This window comes from Quercus suber, unplaced genomic scaffold (assembly GCF_002906115.3).
Source record: "Quercus suber isolate HL8 unplaced genomic scaffold, Cork oak 2.0 scaffold_436, whole genome shotgun sequence".
NCBI classification, from domain to species: domain Eukaryota; kingdom Viridiplantae; phylum Streptophyta; class Magnoliopsida; order Fagales; family Fagaceae; genus Quercus; species Quercus suber.
Genome location: NW_027069887.1, coordinates 315,193 through 328,386, shown reverse-complemented (window position 1 = coordinate 328,386; position 13,194 = coordinate 315,193). Strand labels below are relative to the sequence as shown.

Below are 13,194 nucleotides of genomic sequence, written 5' to 3'. Positions count from 1 at the left end.
CATTTATTTCCACGGTCACTTGCCTCTTATTTTCAACTATTTGTTAGTGTGCTTTTGTGTTTTTTTTTTAAAATATACTTATAAGAAGGTCTATAACTTGTTGATTGAGAATGCTACAACCACCATTACTTCCTAAAGATGGCAAGGTCTTTTTTTTCTTTGGTTTGGTTTAGACTTTTCTTCCTACTAACTTTCACATTATATTTCAGTTAATGAATGTGATTGATTAACCAACCAACCAATGGTTAATAAACCAATAAAAGATATCACGTTTAAATTGCAATTTGCTGCCTCCTGTTTCTGAAGCTTGTAGGCACGATTGTTGTATTGCTTTTGTTTTTGTTTATGTTTAGCCTTAATGAAATGGCAGTTTGTCAAAAAGAGATGTCACATTTAATTTTTTGAAGGGTAGTTTGGTGAAGAGAAGGAAGATTGAATTAAGCTTCTAAGTTCCATCTCATACCCCAAGCGGATATTACACAGTTTGTTGACACTTGACGTAATTCCTAACAGTGCCAATGGATAGAGCTTATTCAATGGTTAGTGCATAATAAGAATAGTATTAATAATTGACTCACATAAAAACGATGGTTGATTTGTCAAATTTTAAATATAAAATATAAATACTTAATTACTATTATTAGTAATATGTATGATATTAATCATGTTTATTTTTTTACAGTGGATTTATAAATCTTTATAGTAAATTAATATTGATAGGAACTTTCCCATATTCCTTACGCAATGGCTCACACTGACAGATATCCTGAATTCATGTACTTGGCTCGTGTGGATTAGACAGCCCAACGCCCTTTAAAACTGAGTTTGGTTTTGGGACTTGGGGGTGATGTGATAGTGATCAGTGATGTTTCCAAGGCAATTGACAACACACTCATAAGTTGTTGGCCTCAAAAGGATCAAAGGTCAACACTGCTTCTACTTTATGCGCTAAAAATTATGATAAAAAAAAAAGTAGGTAAAATATTATTTAAATAGTATAGTATAAAGTAAAAAGCTATTTATTTTTTGGGAGGAAAAGTATAAACAAGCTGAACTCATAAAATCAATTATAAATATTACCGTAAAATGTACAAATAAAAAATAAATATGATCAAAATGAAAACCCATATCTCTTTTCAAAAAAAAGAAAAAGAAAAAAAAGAAAACCCATATAGTTAGCTTAAAAAAAAAAAAAATATATATATACATAAAAAGGATGATGCATTTTGTTTATATTAGTACTTATTTAGGCAAAATGTTGGTAATTGAAAGGGATAACAGTAGTTTAATAATTACTTGACTATATATATTGAAAAAGATGTAGTTAATAGCATTAATAATGAAGCTATCATACAACAATTTCAAAATATGAAAAACTTGTAGAATAAAATTTTAGAACTTTATGTATTTGTGACTTTTTTTTTATGTCAATATATTCAAAATTTATTTTTATGAAATTTTGTTTAATTTAAATTTTTTAATGACCACCTTGAACAAAATTTCTAAAGCCGCCACTGCATAATAAGGACTTCAATGAAGATCAAATACTCAGCTTAGGTCTTCATTCTTGGTTCCTTGGATTTATCCTTACTCACTACTCAACCATGGATGGAGCCATGGTTGGACTTGGGGGGCATTCCCCCCCCAATCCATTTTTTTTAAAAAAATTATTATATATATGAGTACTAATTTTAGCAATTTTTTTTTAGAAAATTACACTTTTGCATCCTTAAAAATATCATTAATTCTTTTAAGAGTATTGTTATAGTCCCAAATTTTTCTATAACATTTTTACAAACAGTTAAGATAACAAATTCTTATTGGTTCGCATTTGGGCTCACCACTTACATTATTAGCAATTTGTAAAAAAGTTTGTAGTTCAAACATTTTCCACATTTTAAAGACCATTAAAAATATTTATAAGTCTAAAATCTAAAAAAGAAATATACAAGCCCAAAAAAATAGGTACAACAACAAAAATTATCAATAGTAAAACTAAAAAAAAAAAATTAAGCCTAGTCAATCAATTTACTTAAAACAAATAATCTGACCCTTTAAAAAATTTTAAACAATTAACAGCTAAGCGACTATGTAGCAACAAAGTCGAAGGCTGAAGTTCTACACAACCAACAGCAAAGCCGCCCCCCTAACTCTATGTTCTGGCTCCGTCCTTGTACTCAACTACTTATCTGAGTTGCTTGGTTACTTTTTCAGGCTGTAGACCAACCCCCACAAGTATAAAGATTAATCGTAAACTAAAATGGGCAAAAGATCAACAAAATATACTTATTATTAACTTTCATTCTCTTAAATTCATAATATGGCACCATACTATCATGGTGAAATTCCACAAGTTAATCATTGAGTATCATGTAATTAGAACAAAATGGATTTCAAGAGGATTGAGATCCTAGAAGTTGAGTGCTTAATTATGGTACTAGTTATGGCTGAAGAACATGGTCCCAGAAAAATGTTTGCATTATCTGCAGAAATACAAAGTTGTGATTATCAATTGGCTTACTACCAATTCAACTAAAAAAAAGCACCAAACACCAACCACATGTGAGGCAAATTGGTACCTTCCCAAGCACTATAAGTGCTTAGTGCTTGGACTTGAAGAGGGGGAGAGTGGGTTCAGATTTAGAGGCAGTATATCTACTTATCTTCTAGTATTTATAATCAAGTTTAAAAAAAAAAAAAAAATGCACCACATAATCCTCAACTACAATAAAATGGACAAGGAAGAGTTAGGGGTTAGGAGTGAGAAGTGGACAACCATAGGAGGTAAGAAAGGTTTTCTCCTAAAGCTTCATTTAAAGTTGTCAATTTATTAACTAAAATTGTATTCTTAATGGGATGATAACGTACCCTATTTTATTAATTTAATGTTATTGACCCGTGATCATGAGGTTTCAAAAATGATGAAACTACTAAATGTGTTTTTGTCTTTAATTTTAATTTTAATTTAAAGAGAAAATATTTAAAATCATTTTTAAATTTTCAGATAGTTTTTATTTATTTATAGTTATTTGGTCACTTTATGAGAAAAATAGGCCTTTGTCCTTATTATTATTATTATTTTTTAAATCTAGCACAATGTCCATAATTTGAAATTATTAAGCACCGTGTCCCTGTTTTGAAACTCGATTTTAACAAAATCGAGTTACAGATAGAACTGAACTTTAACAAAGTCAAGTTCTATACATATTTTGCCGCTTTTTTTTTTTTTTTTGAAATTTTAAGTGAAACTTGACATTAGCAATGTTGATTTTCACTTAAAATTTTACATATAACTCAATTTTGAGGATATCGAGTTTTATACAGAACTTGATTTTGTTAAAACTGAGTTCCAAAAACAGAGACATTCTGCTAAACAATTTCAAAACATGAACATTGTGCTAGACTTTTAAAAAAATAAGGGCAAAAGCCTATTTCTCTTGTCACTTTCAATCCATCACAATAGATGGGGTATACAAAAATAAAATAAAAGCACTAGCATTGGGGGATGTAAATACACCCAGTTGCTATTTTACAACCTAAGCCACCCAAAACCATCTCCATTTGGGTTTGTAAACTTAAAAAAGTTTGTAACCTATGAATAGTAAGGTTGCATATATGCAACCTTCATAGGTCGTAAGTAAATATTTATTATTTTAATATGTGATTGTGTGTGAAGAAAAAAAGTGAGTGAGGAAAAGAGAGAGAATAATATTTTTTATTATTTTATTAGGTAGTTTATATTATTCTATTGGGTTGTATGTAAAAATAAAAATTGAGATGTAGGGTGAATTATAAAATAGGTTAGTAAAATAAATAAAGTAGTATTTGATGATGCAAAATAAGTTTTTTTTTTTTTTTTTTGGCATTCTCGGACGTTAATGCTTAATAATTTCATCAATTCTCAAACTCAAACTTGTTTAACAATAATATTAGTAAAACTTGTTTAACAATAATATTAGTAAATTGTTAATATAAGGGTTGCATCTGAAATAAACCTAAAAAATATGGACCGGGTGTGCAGCCAACCCNTAAAAGATGTAGTTAATAGCATAATAATGAAGCTATCATACAACAATTTCAAAATATGAAAAACTTGTAGAATAAAATTTTAGAACTTTATGTATTTGTGACTTTTTTTTTATGTCAATATATTCAAAATTTATTTTTATGAAATTTTGTTTAATTTAAATTTTTTAATGACCACCTTGAACAAAATTTCTAAAGCCGCCACTGCATAATAAGGACTTCAATGAAGATCAAATACTCAGCTTAGGTCTTCATTCTTGGTTCCTTGGATTTATCCTTACTCACTACTCAACCATGGATGGAGCCATGGTTGGACTTGGGGGGCATTCCCCCCCCATCCATTTTTTTTAAAAAAATTATTATATATATGAGTACTAATTTTAGCAATTTTTTTTTAGAAAATTACACTTTTGCATCCTTAAAAATATCATTAATTCTTTTAAGAGTATTGTTATAGTCCCAAATTTTTCTATAACATTTTTACAAACAGTTAAGATAACAAATTCTTATTGGTTCGCATTTGGGCTCACCACTTACATTATTAGCAATTTGTAAAAAAGTTTGTAGTTCAAACATTTTCCACATTTTAAAGACCATTAAAAATATTTATAAGTCTAAAATCTAAAAAAGAAATATACAAGCCCAAAAAAATAGGTACAACAACAAAAATTATCAATAGTAAAACTAAAAAAAAAAAAATTAAGCCTAGTTAACAATTTACTTAAAACAAATAATCTGACCCTTTAAAAAATTTTAAACAATAACAGCTAAGCGACTATGTAGCAACAAAGTCGAAGGCTGAAGTTCTACACACAACCAACAGCAAAGCCGCCCCCCTAACTCTATGTTCTGGCTCCGTCCTTGTACTCAACTACTTATCTGAGTGCTTGGTTACTTTTTCAGGCTGTAGACCAACCCCCACAAGTATAAAGATTAATCGTAAACTAAAATGGGCAAAAGATCAACAAAATATACTTATTATTAACTTTCATTCTCTTAAATTCATAATATGGCACCATACTATCATGGTGAAATTTCCACAAGTTAATCATTGAGTATCATGTAATTAGAACAAAATGGATTTCAAGAGGATTGAGATCCTAGAAGTTGAGTGCTTAATTATGGTACTAGTTATGGCTGAAGAACATGGTCCCAGAAAAATGTTTGCATTATCTGCAGAAATACAAAGTTGTGATTATCAATTGGCTTACTACCAATTCAACTAAAAAAAAGCACCAAACACCAACCACATGTGAGGCAAATTGGTACCTTCCCAAGCACTATAAGTGCTTAGTGCTTGGACTTGAAGAGGGGGAGAGTGGGTTCAGATTTAGAGGCAGTATATCTACTTATCTTCTAGTATTTATAATCAAGTTTAAAAAAAAAAAAAAAATGCACCACATAATCCTCAACTACAATAAAATGGACAAGGAAGAGTTAGGGGTTAGGAGTGAGAAGTGGACAACCATAGGAGGTAAGAAAGGTTTTCTCCTAAAGCTTCATTTAAAGTTGTCAATTTATTAACTAAAATTGTATTCTTAATGGGATGATAACGTACCCTATTTTATTAATTTAATGTTATTGACCCGTGATCATGAGGTTTCAAAAATGATGAAACTACTAAATGTGTTTTTGTCTTTAATTTTAATTTTAATTTAAAGAGAAAATATTTAAAATCATTTTTAAATTTTCAGATAGTTTTTATTTATTTATAGTTATTTGGTCACTTTATGAGAAAAATAGGCCTTTGTCCTTATTATTATTATTATTTTTAAATCTAGCACAATGTCCATAATTTGAAATTATTAAGCACCGTGTCCCTGTTTTGAAACTCGATTTTAACAAAATCGAGTTACAGATAGAACTGAACTTTAACAAAGTCAAGTTCTATACATATTTTGCCGCTTTTTTTTTTTTTTTTGAAATTTTAAGTGAAACTTGACATTAGCAATGTTGATTTTCACTTAAAATTTTACATATAACTCAATTTTGAGGATATCGAGTTTTATACAGAACTTGATTTTGTTAAAACTGAGTTCCAAAAACAGAGACATTCTGCTAAACAATTTCAAAACATGAACATTGTGCTAGACTTTTAAAAAATAAGGGCAAAAGCCTATTTCTCTTGTCACTTTCAATCCATCACAATAGATGGGGTATACAAAAATAAAATAAAAGCACTAGCATTGGGGGATGTAAATACACCCAGTTGCTATTTTACAACCTAAGCCACCCAAAACCATCTCCATTTGGGTTTGTAAACTTAAAAAAGTTTGTAACCTATGAATAGTAAGGTTGCATATATGCAACCTTCATAGGTCGTAAGTAAATATTTATTATTTTAATATGTGATTGTGTGTGAAGAAAAAAAGTGAGTGAGGAAAAGAGAGAGAATAATATTTTTTATTATTTTATTAGGTAGTTTATATTATTCTATTGGGTTGTATGTAAAAATAAAAATTGAGATGTAGGGTGAATTATAAAATAGGTTAGTAAAATAAATAAAGTAGTATTTGATGATGCAAAATAAGTTTTTTTTTTTTTTTTTTGGCATTCTCGGACGTTAATGCTAATAATTTCATCAATTCTCAAACTCAAACTTGTTTAACAATAATATTAGTAAAACTTGTTTAACAATAATATTAGTAAATTGTTAATATAAGGGTTGCATCTGAAATAAACCTAAACAATATGGACCGGGTGTGCAGCCAACCCGCCAACCCACCAAAACTGACCCGACCCAACCCAACTCGCTGGGTTGGGTCAGTTTTTAGGGCTTGGTGGGGTGGGTTGGGTTACAAAAAATTTTTTGATAGCGAGTCGGTTTGGGTTTGGGTCATAAAATTACAAACCTGTCAAACCCAACCCAACCCACTCATATATTTAATATATATTTAAAATATATTATATAATTAATAAATTTTTTTAAATAACTAGCTCTTCCTATCCTATATAAACGCCAATTAATTCACACAAACCTTAATAAATTATTGTTGTTTGCTTTTAAAGAATTATATTGATACTAATCTTTGAATTTTTTTAATATATTTATATTTATATTTTTTTTTTCAATTAATAATAATAATAATAAATTTACTATCAACCCAACCTAACCCGACCCATGTAAATTGGGTTGAACTTATATGATGAGTTAGGTTGGGTTGAATTATTTTTCACCTGTCATAGTGGGTTGGGTCAAAAAATTCTCTTAACCTAACCCATGCACACCCCTAAAATGTGTTCCAACCTATATTTCGTATTCTCTAAACTAATCAGGATTAAATCAATGCAATGCTCCACTAATTTCTTTTTTAGGGAAATCTTGGCAAAGAGGTTGACAAAAATATATTTGTAAATATGCTCTTTTTATTTTCTCTTGATTATTAGGATGAAAAGATGAGAACTTTTCTCATAGCCTAGGATCTAAAAGAAGATTATTCAAGTGAATACAAATTTGCTTAGAAGATAAATTTTGTAATAAAAGTGATTTCCTTATAAGAATTTTGTCTATAGTGATAACAAAAAAATAAAGGGTAGGCTACAAGTTCATTCTATGTATTCAATTTTGGTATTAAACCGTTATATTAATCATGTTCAATAAAATATTGAGGTATTATTTTAGTGCATACATGTATGTACAAGATGCATCACATAAATCCAATAAATTCATTTAAAGACTAAAGCAAGTACAAACTAACTAGCTATTGGAAAATATGCATTTTTTTAATAAAAAAATTAGCAATTCTAAAATATGCCTTTTGTAAAGATAATTTAAAATATCACAATTAAACATTTGATTTGTGTTTTTAGGCTAATTTGTTTGTTTGGGCAATTTTTGAAAAATGTTACGTCTACAATATTTCCACAATAAATTTTAGTTGGCAATTTTTACTAGTTTTAATTTACATATCACTAAAATCGTTTTTTTTTTCTTTTTTTTACCGGTAATAATCTGCCACTTAAGATTTGTTATGAAAGTGTTGAGGACATGTTGTGAACATAACACTTCTCTCAATTTTTTGGTTCAATCTTCAATGGACCAAAATTTTGGAGAAGTCAAATTTTATTTTTAATGGACAAATTTTTATTTAAGATGTTCAAGTATTTTTTAGGGTGGTTAAGGTTTTTTTTTTTGGGTGGTCAACCATCCATATTAATTTAGAATTTCATTTTTTTAGGTATAAAATTTATTTATTTTTAAAGTTTGAGGGTGGTCTTGTGACCACCCTCAATTATATATGGCGCCGCCCCTGTAATTATGGTTATGTTGTTTGTGTTAGAATCTCTTTCCTTCTCTTTTGTGTGTGTATTTGTTTCTAAAAAAAAATAAAAAAATTTTAAAAAAGAGAGGATTATTTCGTGCTTAATAACTGGATGTGGGAAGATTTCAAAAAAAAAAAAAAGGATGTGGGACTCACTTAACCTAGATCTTCATTGCGTAGTTGAGATTTTTAATGAGAAAGAGAAACGGTGTAAGTTGTAAAATATTCTCCAAGGAAGAAATGAATTTGGCTTATTTTGGGTTATTCAGTTATTCTATACCCCTCTTCCATAGGACCATAAACAAACCAAACAATAGTGCACCATAAATTCGTGTACTTTTCAATGGACACCACACTACCCTACACTAGAACCACCACACACAATTATACCCACATGGGTGACAATGATATATATATAGCCCCTTGTTTTCATTAACGTGCTTAATTTGGAATTTCATTCTTGTGGTCAATAACTTTCTGCACTGTATAATTAATTAATTAATAATATTTACATAGCTTTCAAGTTCTAAATGTACTTGTCAATATTTGTGCAAGTTAAAAACAAAACAAAAAAAAAAACAACAATAAAATGTGAAAATGATACAAAACACAATCACCATGAATGAGCTAGCGTACGACTACAAGTCTACCACCGAAACGACTCGCGAAGGAAACAAAGTCACGGGATGTATAAGAAAAGTGACGTGGCAACTCAATTCCAACAAAACATTCTTTGTTCCTAAACAACAACGAAGTCTAGAACAAAAAGCGAAGCAAAACAAAATCCCTAACTCTATATTAAATAAAAAAGAAAAAAAAAGGCATTACTCTCGGCTTCTCGCTTTTAACAGTTGTTTAGATAAGACTAGAAAGCACTTTATAAAAAACAAAAACAGAGAGCTTCAAATTCAAGTACCTAATCCTCATTCTTCGATTATGTTCTTGTTTCTCAATTTCATTAACTCAAATTTACAGTAATGTCTTGGCTATTCAAATCGTTCCAATCCGACGGTCCTGATTCGTCGGAGCAGGATCACGATGATCACAGCCCATCCACGACTCCACGTGGCGTTAAAGACGACCTCTCCGCCCTCGGCCAAACCCTCGGCCGCCAGTTCCGCGGCGTCGCCAACTTCCTGGCCCCACCGCCACCACCTTCTTCAATCGCAGCCGTTGATCCATCATCATCATCATCAGAATTACAGTCGCAATCGCAATCGCAATCTCAATCTCAAGCTCTCGTTGGAATTCGCAACGATCTTGTTGAAATCGGTGGGAGCTTGAAGAGTAGGTTGTCCCTTCTGTCCAGTGCCAAAGCCGTGAGTGAGATCTCGAAGCTCGCTTCCAACTTGTTACTGTTCGAAAACAACGAGGAGGAGGAGGAGGAAGAAGAAGAAGAAGAAGCTTTTCGACAAGACGAGGACGACGATGATGTTCCTGGAGTCACCGATGATGTTCTCGATTTCGTTTCGGAGATTTCCACGCGACCCGAGCTCTGGACCGATTTTCCTTTACCACTCGATAATAATGGTAGCTTTTATGTTTATCTGTAAATATTTTGAATTGGTTAATATTAGTGAGTTAGGTAAAATAGCACGGCATTGGCTTTGTTTATAAATTATTATTATTATTTTCCAATTTAGTTTCATTGCTAAGGAATTAGATGGTGAGATAGTTAGTTAAACTTTAGTTGCTACTTGTTACCAATTTTCCTTGTTGGATTTTGATGGGCTGTTATTGATCCTCAACAGACTAATCGGATTTGGGACACATTTATCTATTCTTTGTCATAGTATTCTATCAAAATCATACACTTTATCACCTAGTTAATTCAAAAGTATTTAGTTAACTTTTCAATTTAGAAAAGAAAATGAAATGGGCATAGTCCTTATATGCACGAGGTAAGCGGAAGACCAGAGAAGGAGAAAGAAGGAGAAACAAATAGCTTACAAATTGTACAGAGCCCAGAACTGGGCTTGGTGGGATACAGAAGGAATCTAAAACCTTTGAGGATTAGTGGGCTATGGAATTTATCAAACAAGATGAAACCTTTTCCTTGTTGTTGGCGACAGCTAGAATGTGATTCTATCATGGTCTAACGATTTCAGTTACAATTATATTGATGTAGTAATATGCCGTGGATTATCAATTGAAAATTTGCTGACTGCTAGTCAAAACATTTGTGTTCATGAAAGCTGATGATCATTAGAGCAAAGCTTTAGAACATTGCATATTTATATTTAAGTCATGCATTTCTGTTATCTAAGACGATGGAATAAATGAATGGAGATGCATATTAAAAAATAATTTTTATGGGTTGGCTTGTTTTATCGCAGATTTCAATATGTCTGATGTTCAGAAAGAACATGCTTCAACTGTTGAACATTTGGCCCCAAGTTTGGCGGCTCTCAGACTTAAACTTCAAAGTTATATGAGTGAAGAACAGTTTTGGATAATTTATTTTATATTGTTGCTGCCAAGATTAAGTGAACATGATTTTGAGCTTCTATCTACGTCTAAGGCAAGAATTTTTTTTCTCTATGTTATCCTTTGTTTCTTTTCAATTGCATTTGCATGCATTATAAACTCAAATATAATATGCTATTGGCAAACCCACGGGCAGATTGATAATGGGCCTGGAAATGATCTTATGGCATGTTGTCTGGCTTTTCAGCGCAAAATTATGCCTATTAGGTGCAAGCATTGTACCATTGGAAACGTATTTTCTGCAATTTACAGTGATAATTAAAATTGTTGTCTTTCACTATGCTAAACCCAATGTGCCAGCCAAAAAGTAGTTCTTCTTCTTCCAAAAAGGTTCTTTGGCATGACGGTGGCATGTTTTGCTCAAGGATTAATTTTTGTGCATCTTGTATGTGATTTTGACTGCTTCTTTGTATGTTTGAGCTTTTGTTACAAATGATTGTGATACTTGTGACCTGAAGTTCCTGTTATTTGAGCCTGTTATGTGACTCAAATAAATGGACCCATGATCTGCGTGACTTGTAATCTTTTATGAGCCCTGTCATGCAACCCAGTCAGTAATTGTTGCTACTGTTGTTGTTGTTGTTGTGTTTTTTGTGTGTGTGTGTGTGTGTGTGTGTGTGTGTGTGGTTCTTTTCTTCTCTCTTGCTCTCGCACCATGCTTTCCTTGAGCATTCAACTTCATTGTGTGCCACCCTACTTGTAAACATTATAGCTGCCTTTCACTAATGCCAAAGCATAGGTTGTGGAAAGCTGTATTATGTTCCGCTGAGGGGTTATCCTGTGATACTTCTGGGATGGTCAATCCATCATCTTGCTCTAGTATTACATGTTTTTGGATTATATTTCTAGTTCATATTACTGAAAATCTTGTTTCTTCTGTGTTGTTTTGATATTAAAAGTCCATAGATACATTTCCCCGTCTTTCTGATGTAAATGATGCTCTGATTCTTTTTCTGTTTCTTCTAAACTGGCTATTAAACGTTTAGTTTTTGTACTTCCTTAGTATTTAGATAGAAATTAGTTGTTGAAAGAGTGAACTATTACTTCAAAGGAATTGGCTGTTCTGTGCTACTAGTACTAAATAATTTGTTTCCATTTTATTTATATTTTCATTTTATTTAAAGTTTTTCCCATGAGAGTGGTCAAAAGAAAAAAAAAGTAAAAACTGCACTTTCAAAATGTCTACTGTTATATTTGTCCAGAAACACTGACCTTGAGCTTCCCATGTATAGTATTGTTCGGGAAATTTGTTTATTAAAGCTAGTAAAGATAATATATATGTCCTTTCCCATTTTCATTTTGTGTAAGAAACTTCCCTTTCAAACAAATGTATCTTTGCTGAAATTTGTTTCTTTGCAGATTCTTGAAGCGAGGGATGTACTTCTGCAAAAGCTGCAAAAGAATGCACAGTTGGAGAATGAGAACAGTAAGACTCTTGATAGATCTCAAGATAGTAGCAAGGTAAGCAAGCCACAAGGGGAAAATATGCAATCTGATTTAAAAGTTGATTCAACTGATATCAGAAGAGCAGAAGTTGCAATGGATGATGAAGGGAATACTGAAAAGTGGTTGGAAGAGGAAGATATTGAAACAGGGACTTCTGTGCATGCTCAAAACAAAGTTGAACATGAGGAGGACCATGAGGAGGACGTAACATTCAGTGATCTGGAGGATGATGATAATGATCTTTCTAATAGACTCTCATGCCTTAGTCTAAAGCAGCAAAAGGAAGGCCATTCAAACGGATGCAGTGACTGGGTTCAACTCAATCGAAGTCCTGAGACTCAGTGTGGCCATGGACAGCAAAAGGAAGGGCAGTCAAATATTCAGGATAAAGATTCAGAAGGTGAGGATTCAAATGACTGGCTTACTGTTGATGATTTTGAATAGAGTTTGGCAGTTTGTTTTATCCTTGATTTATTGTATAGTTTCTACCATTTTTTTTTTTCCTTTTTTCGATCCCTGGGGGTTCTGTGCCTAAGAATTATTTATTGTTTATATTAATAAGTCAGTCTTCATTTAGAGAATTATCCATTGTTAAATAGCCAGATTTAGGTTGTATAGAAATTGGGACATTAATAAGTTAGTTTACTCTATTATGTGGCTGTGCTCTTCCTGTCTCCGCCACAACTGTCATCATCAAAGGCACAGGCAGATTTTTTGAGCAAGGAGAGGAGAATAATGTTCTTAAGCTATAACTAGTATCATAATTAAGCACTCAACTTCTTGGATCCCCATCCACTTTAAATCTATTTTGTTCTCATTACAAGTCGATGGTTAATTGGGGGGAGTTTCACCATGATTGTATAGAGCTATATTATGAATTTAAGAGACTGAAAGTTAATAACAGAATCTTTCACCCATTTTAATTCAAGATTAATCTTTATACTTGCGGGGGCTCGGGTCTATAGCCCCAAAA

At 31.6% G+C, this 13,194-nt stretch overlaps 1 protein-coding gene across 1 annotated transcript; it reads left to right on the top strand.

Moving 5' to 3' along the window:
- Positions 1-8,961: 8,961 nt before the first annotated feature.
- LOC112039033 (uncharacterized) lies at positions 8,962-12,871 on the top strand. The gene is made up of 3 exons (XM_024071874.2): positions 8,962-9,818; positions 10,625-10,809; positions 12,135-12,871. The coding sequence occupies exons 1-3, from the start codon at positions 9,266-9,268 to the stop codon at positions 12,663-12,665; spliced, it is 1,269 nt and encodes a 422-aa protein (XP_023927642.2). The 5' UTR covers positions 8,962-9,265; the 3' UTR covers positions 12,666-12,871.
- The last annotated feature ends 323 nt before the right edge of the window (positions 12,872-13,194 follow it).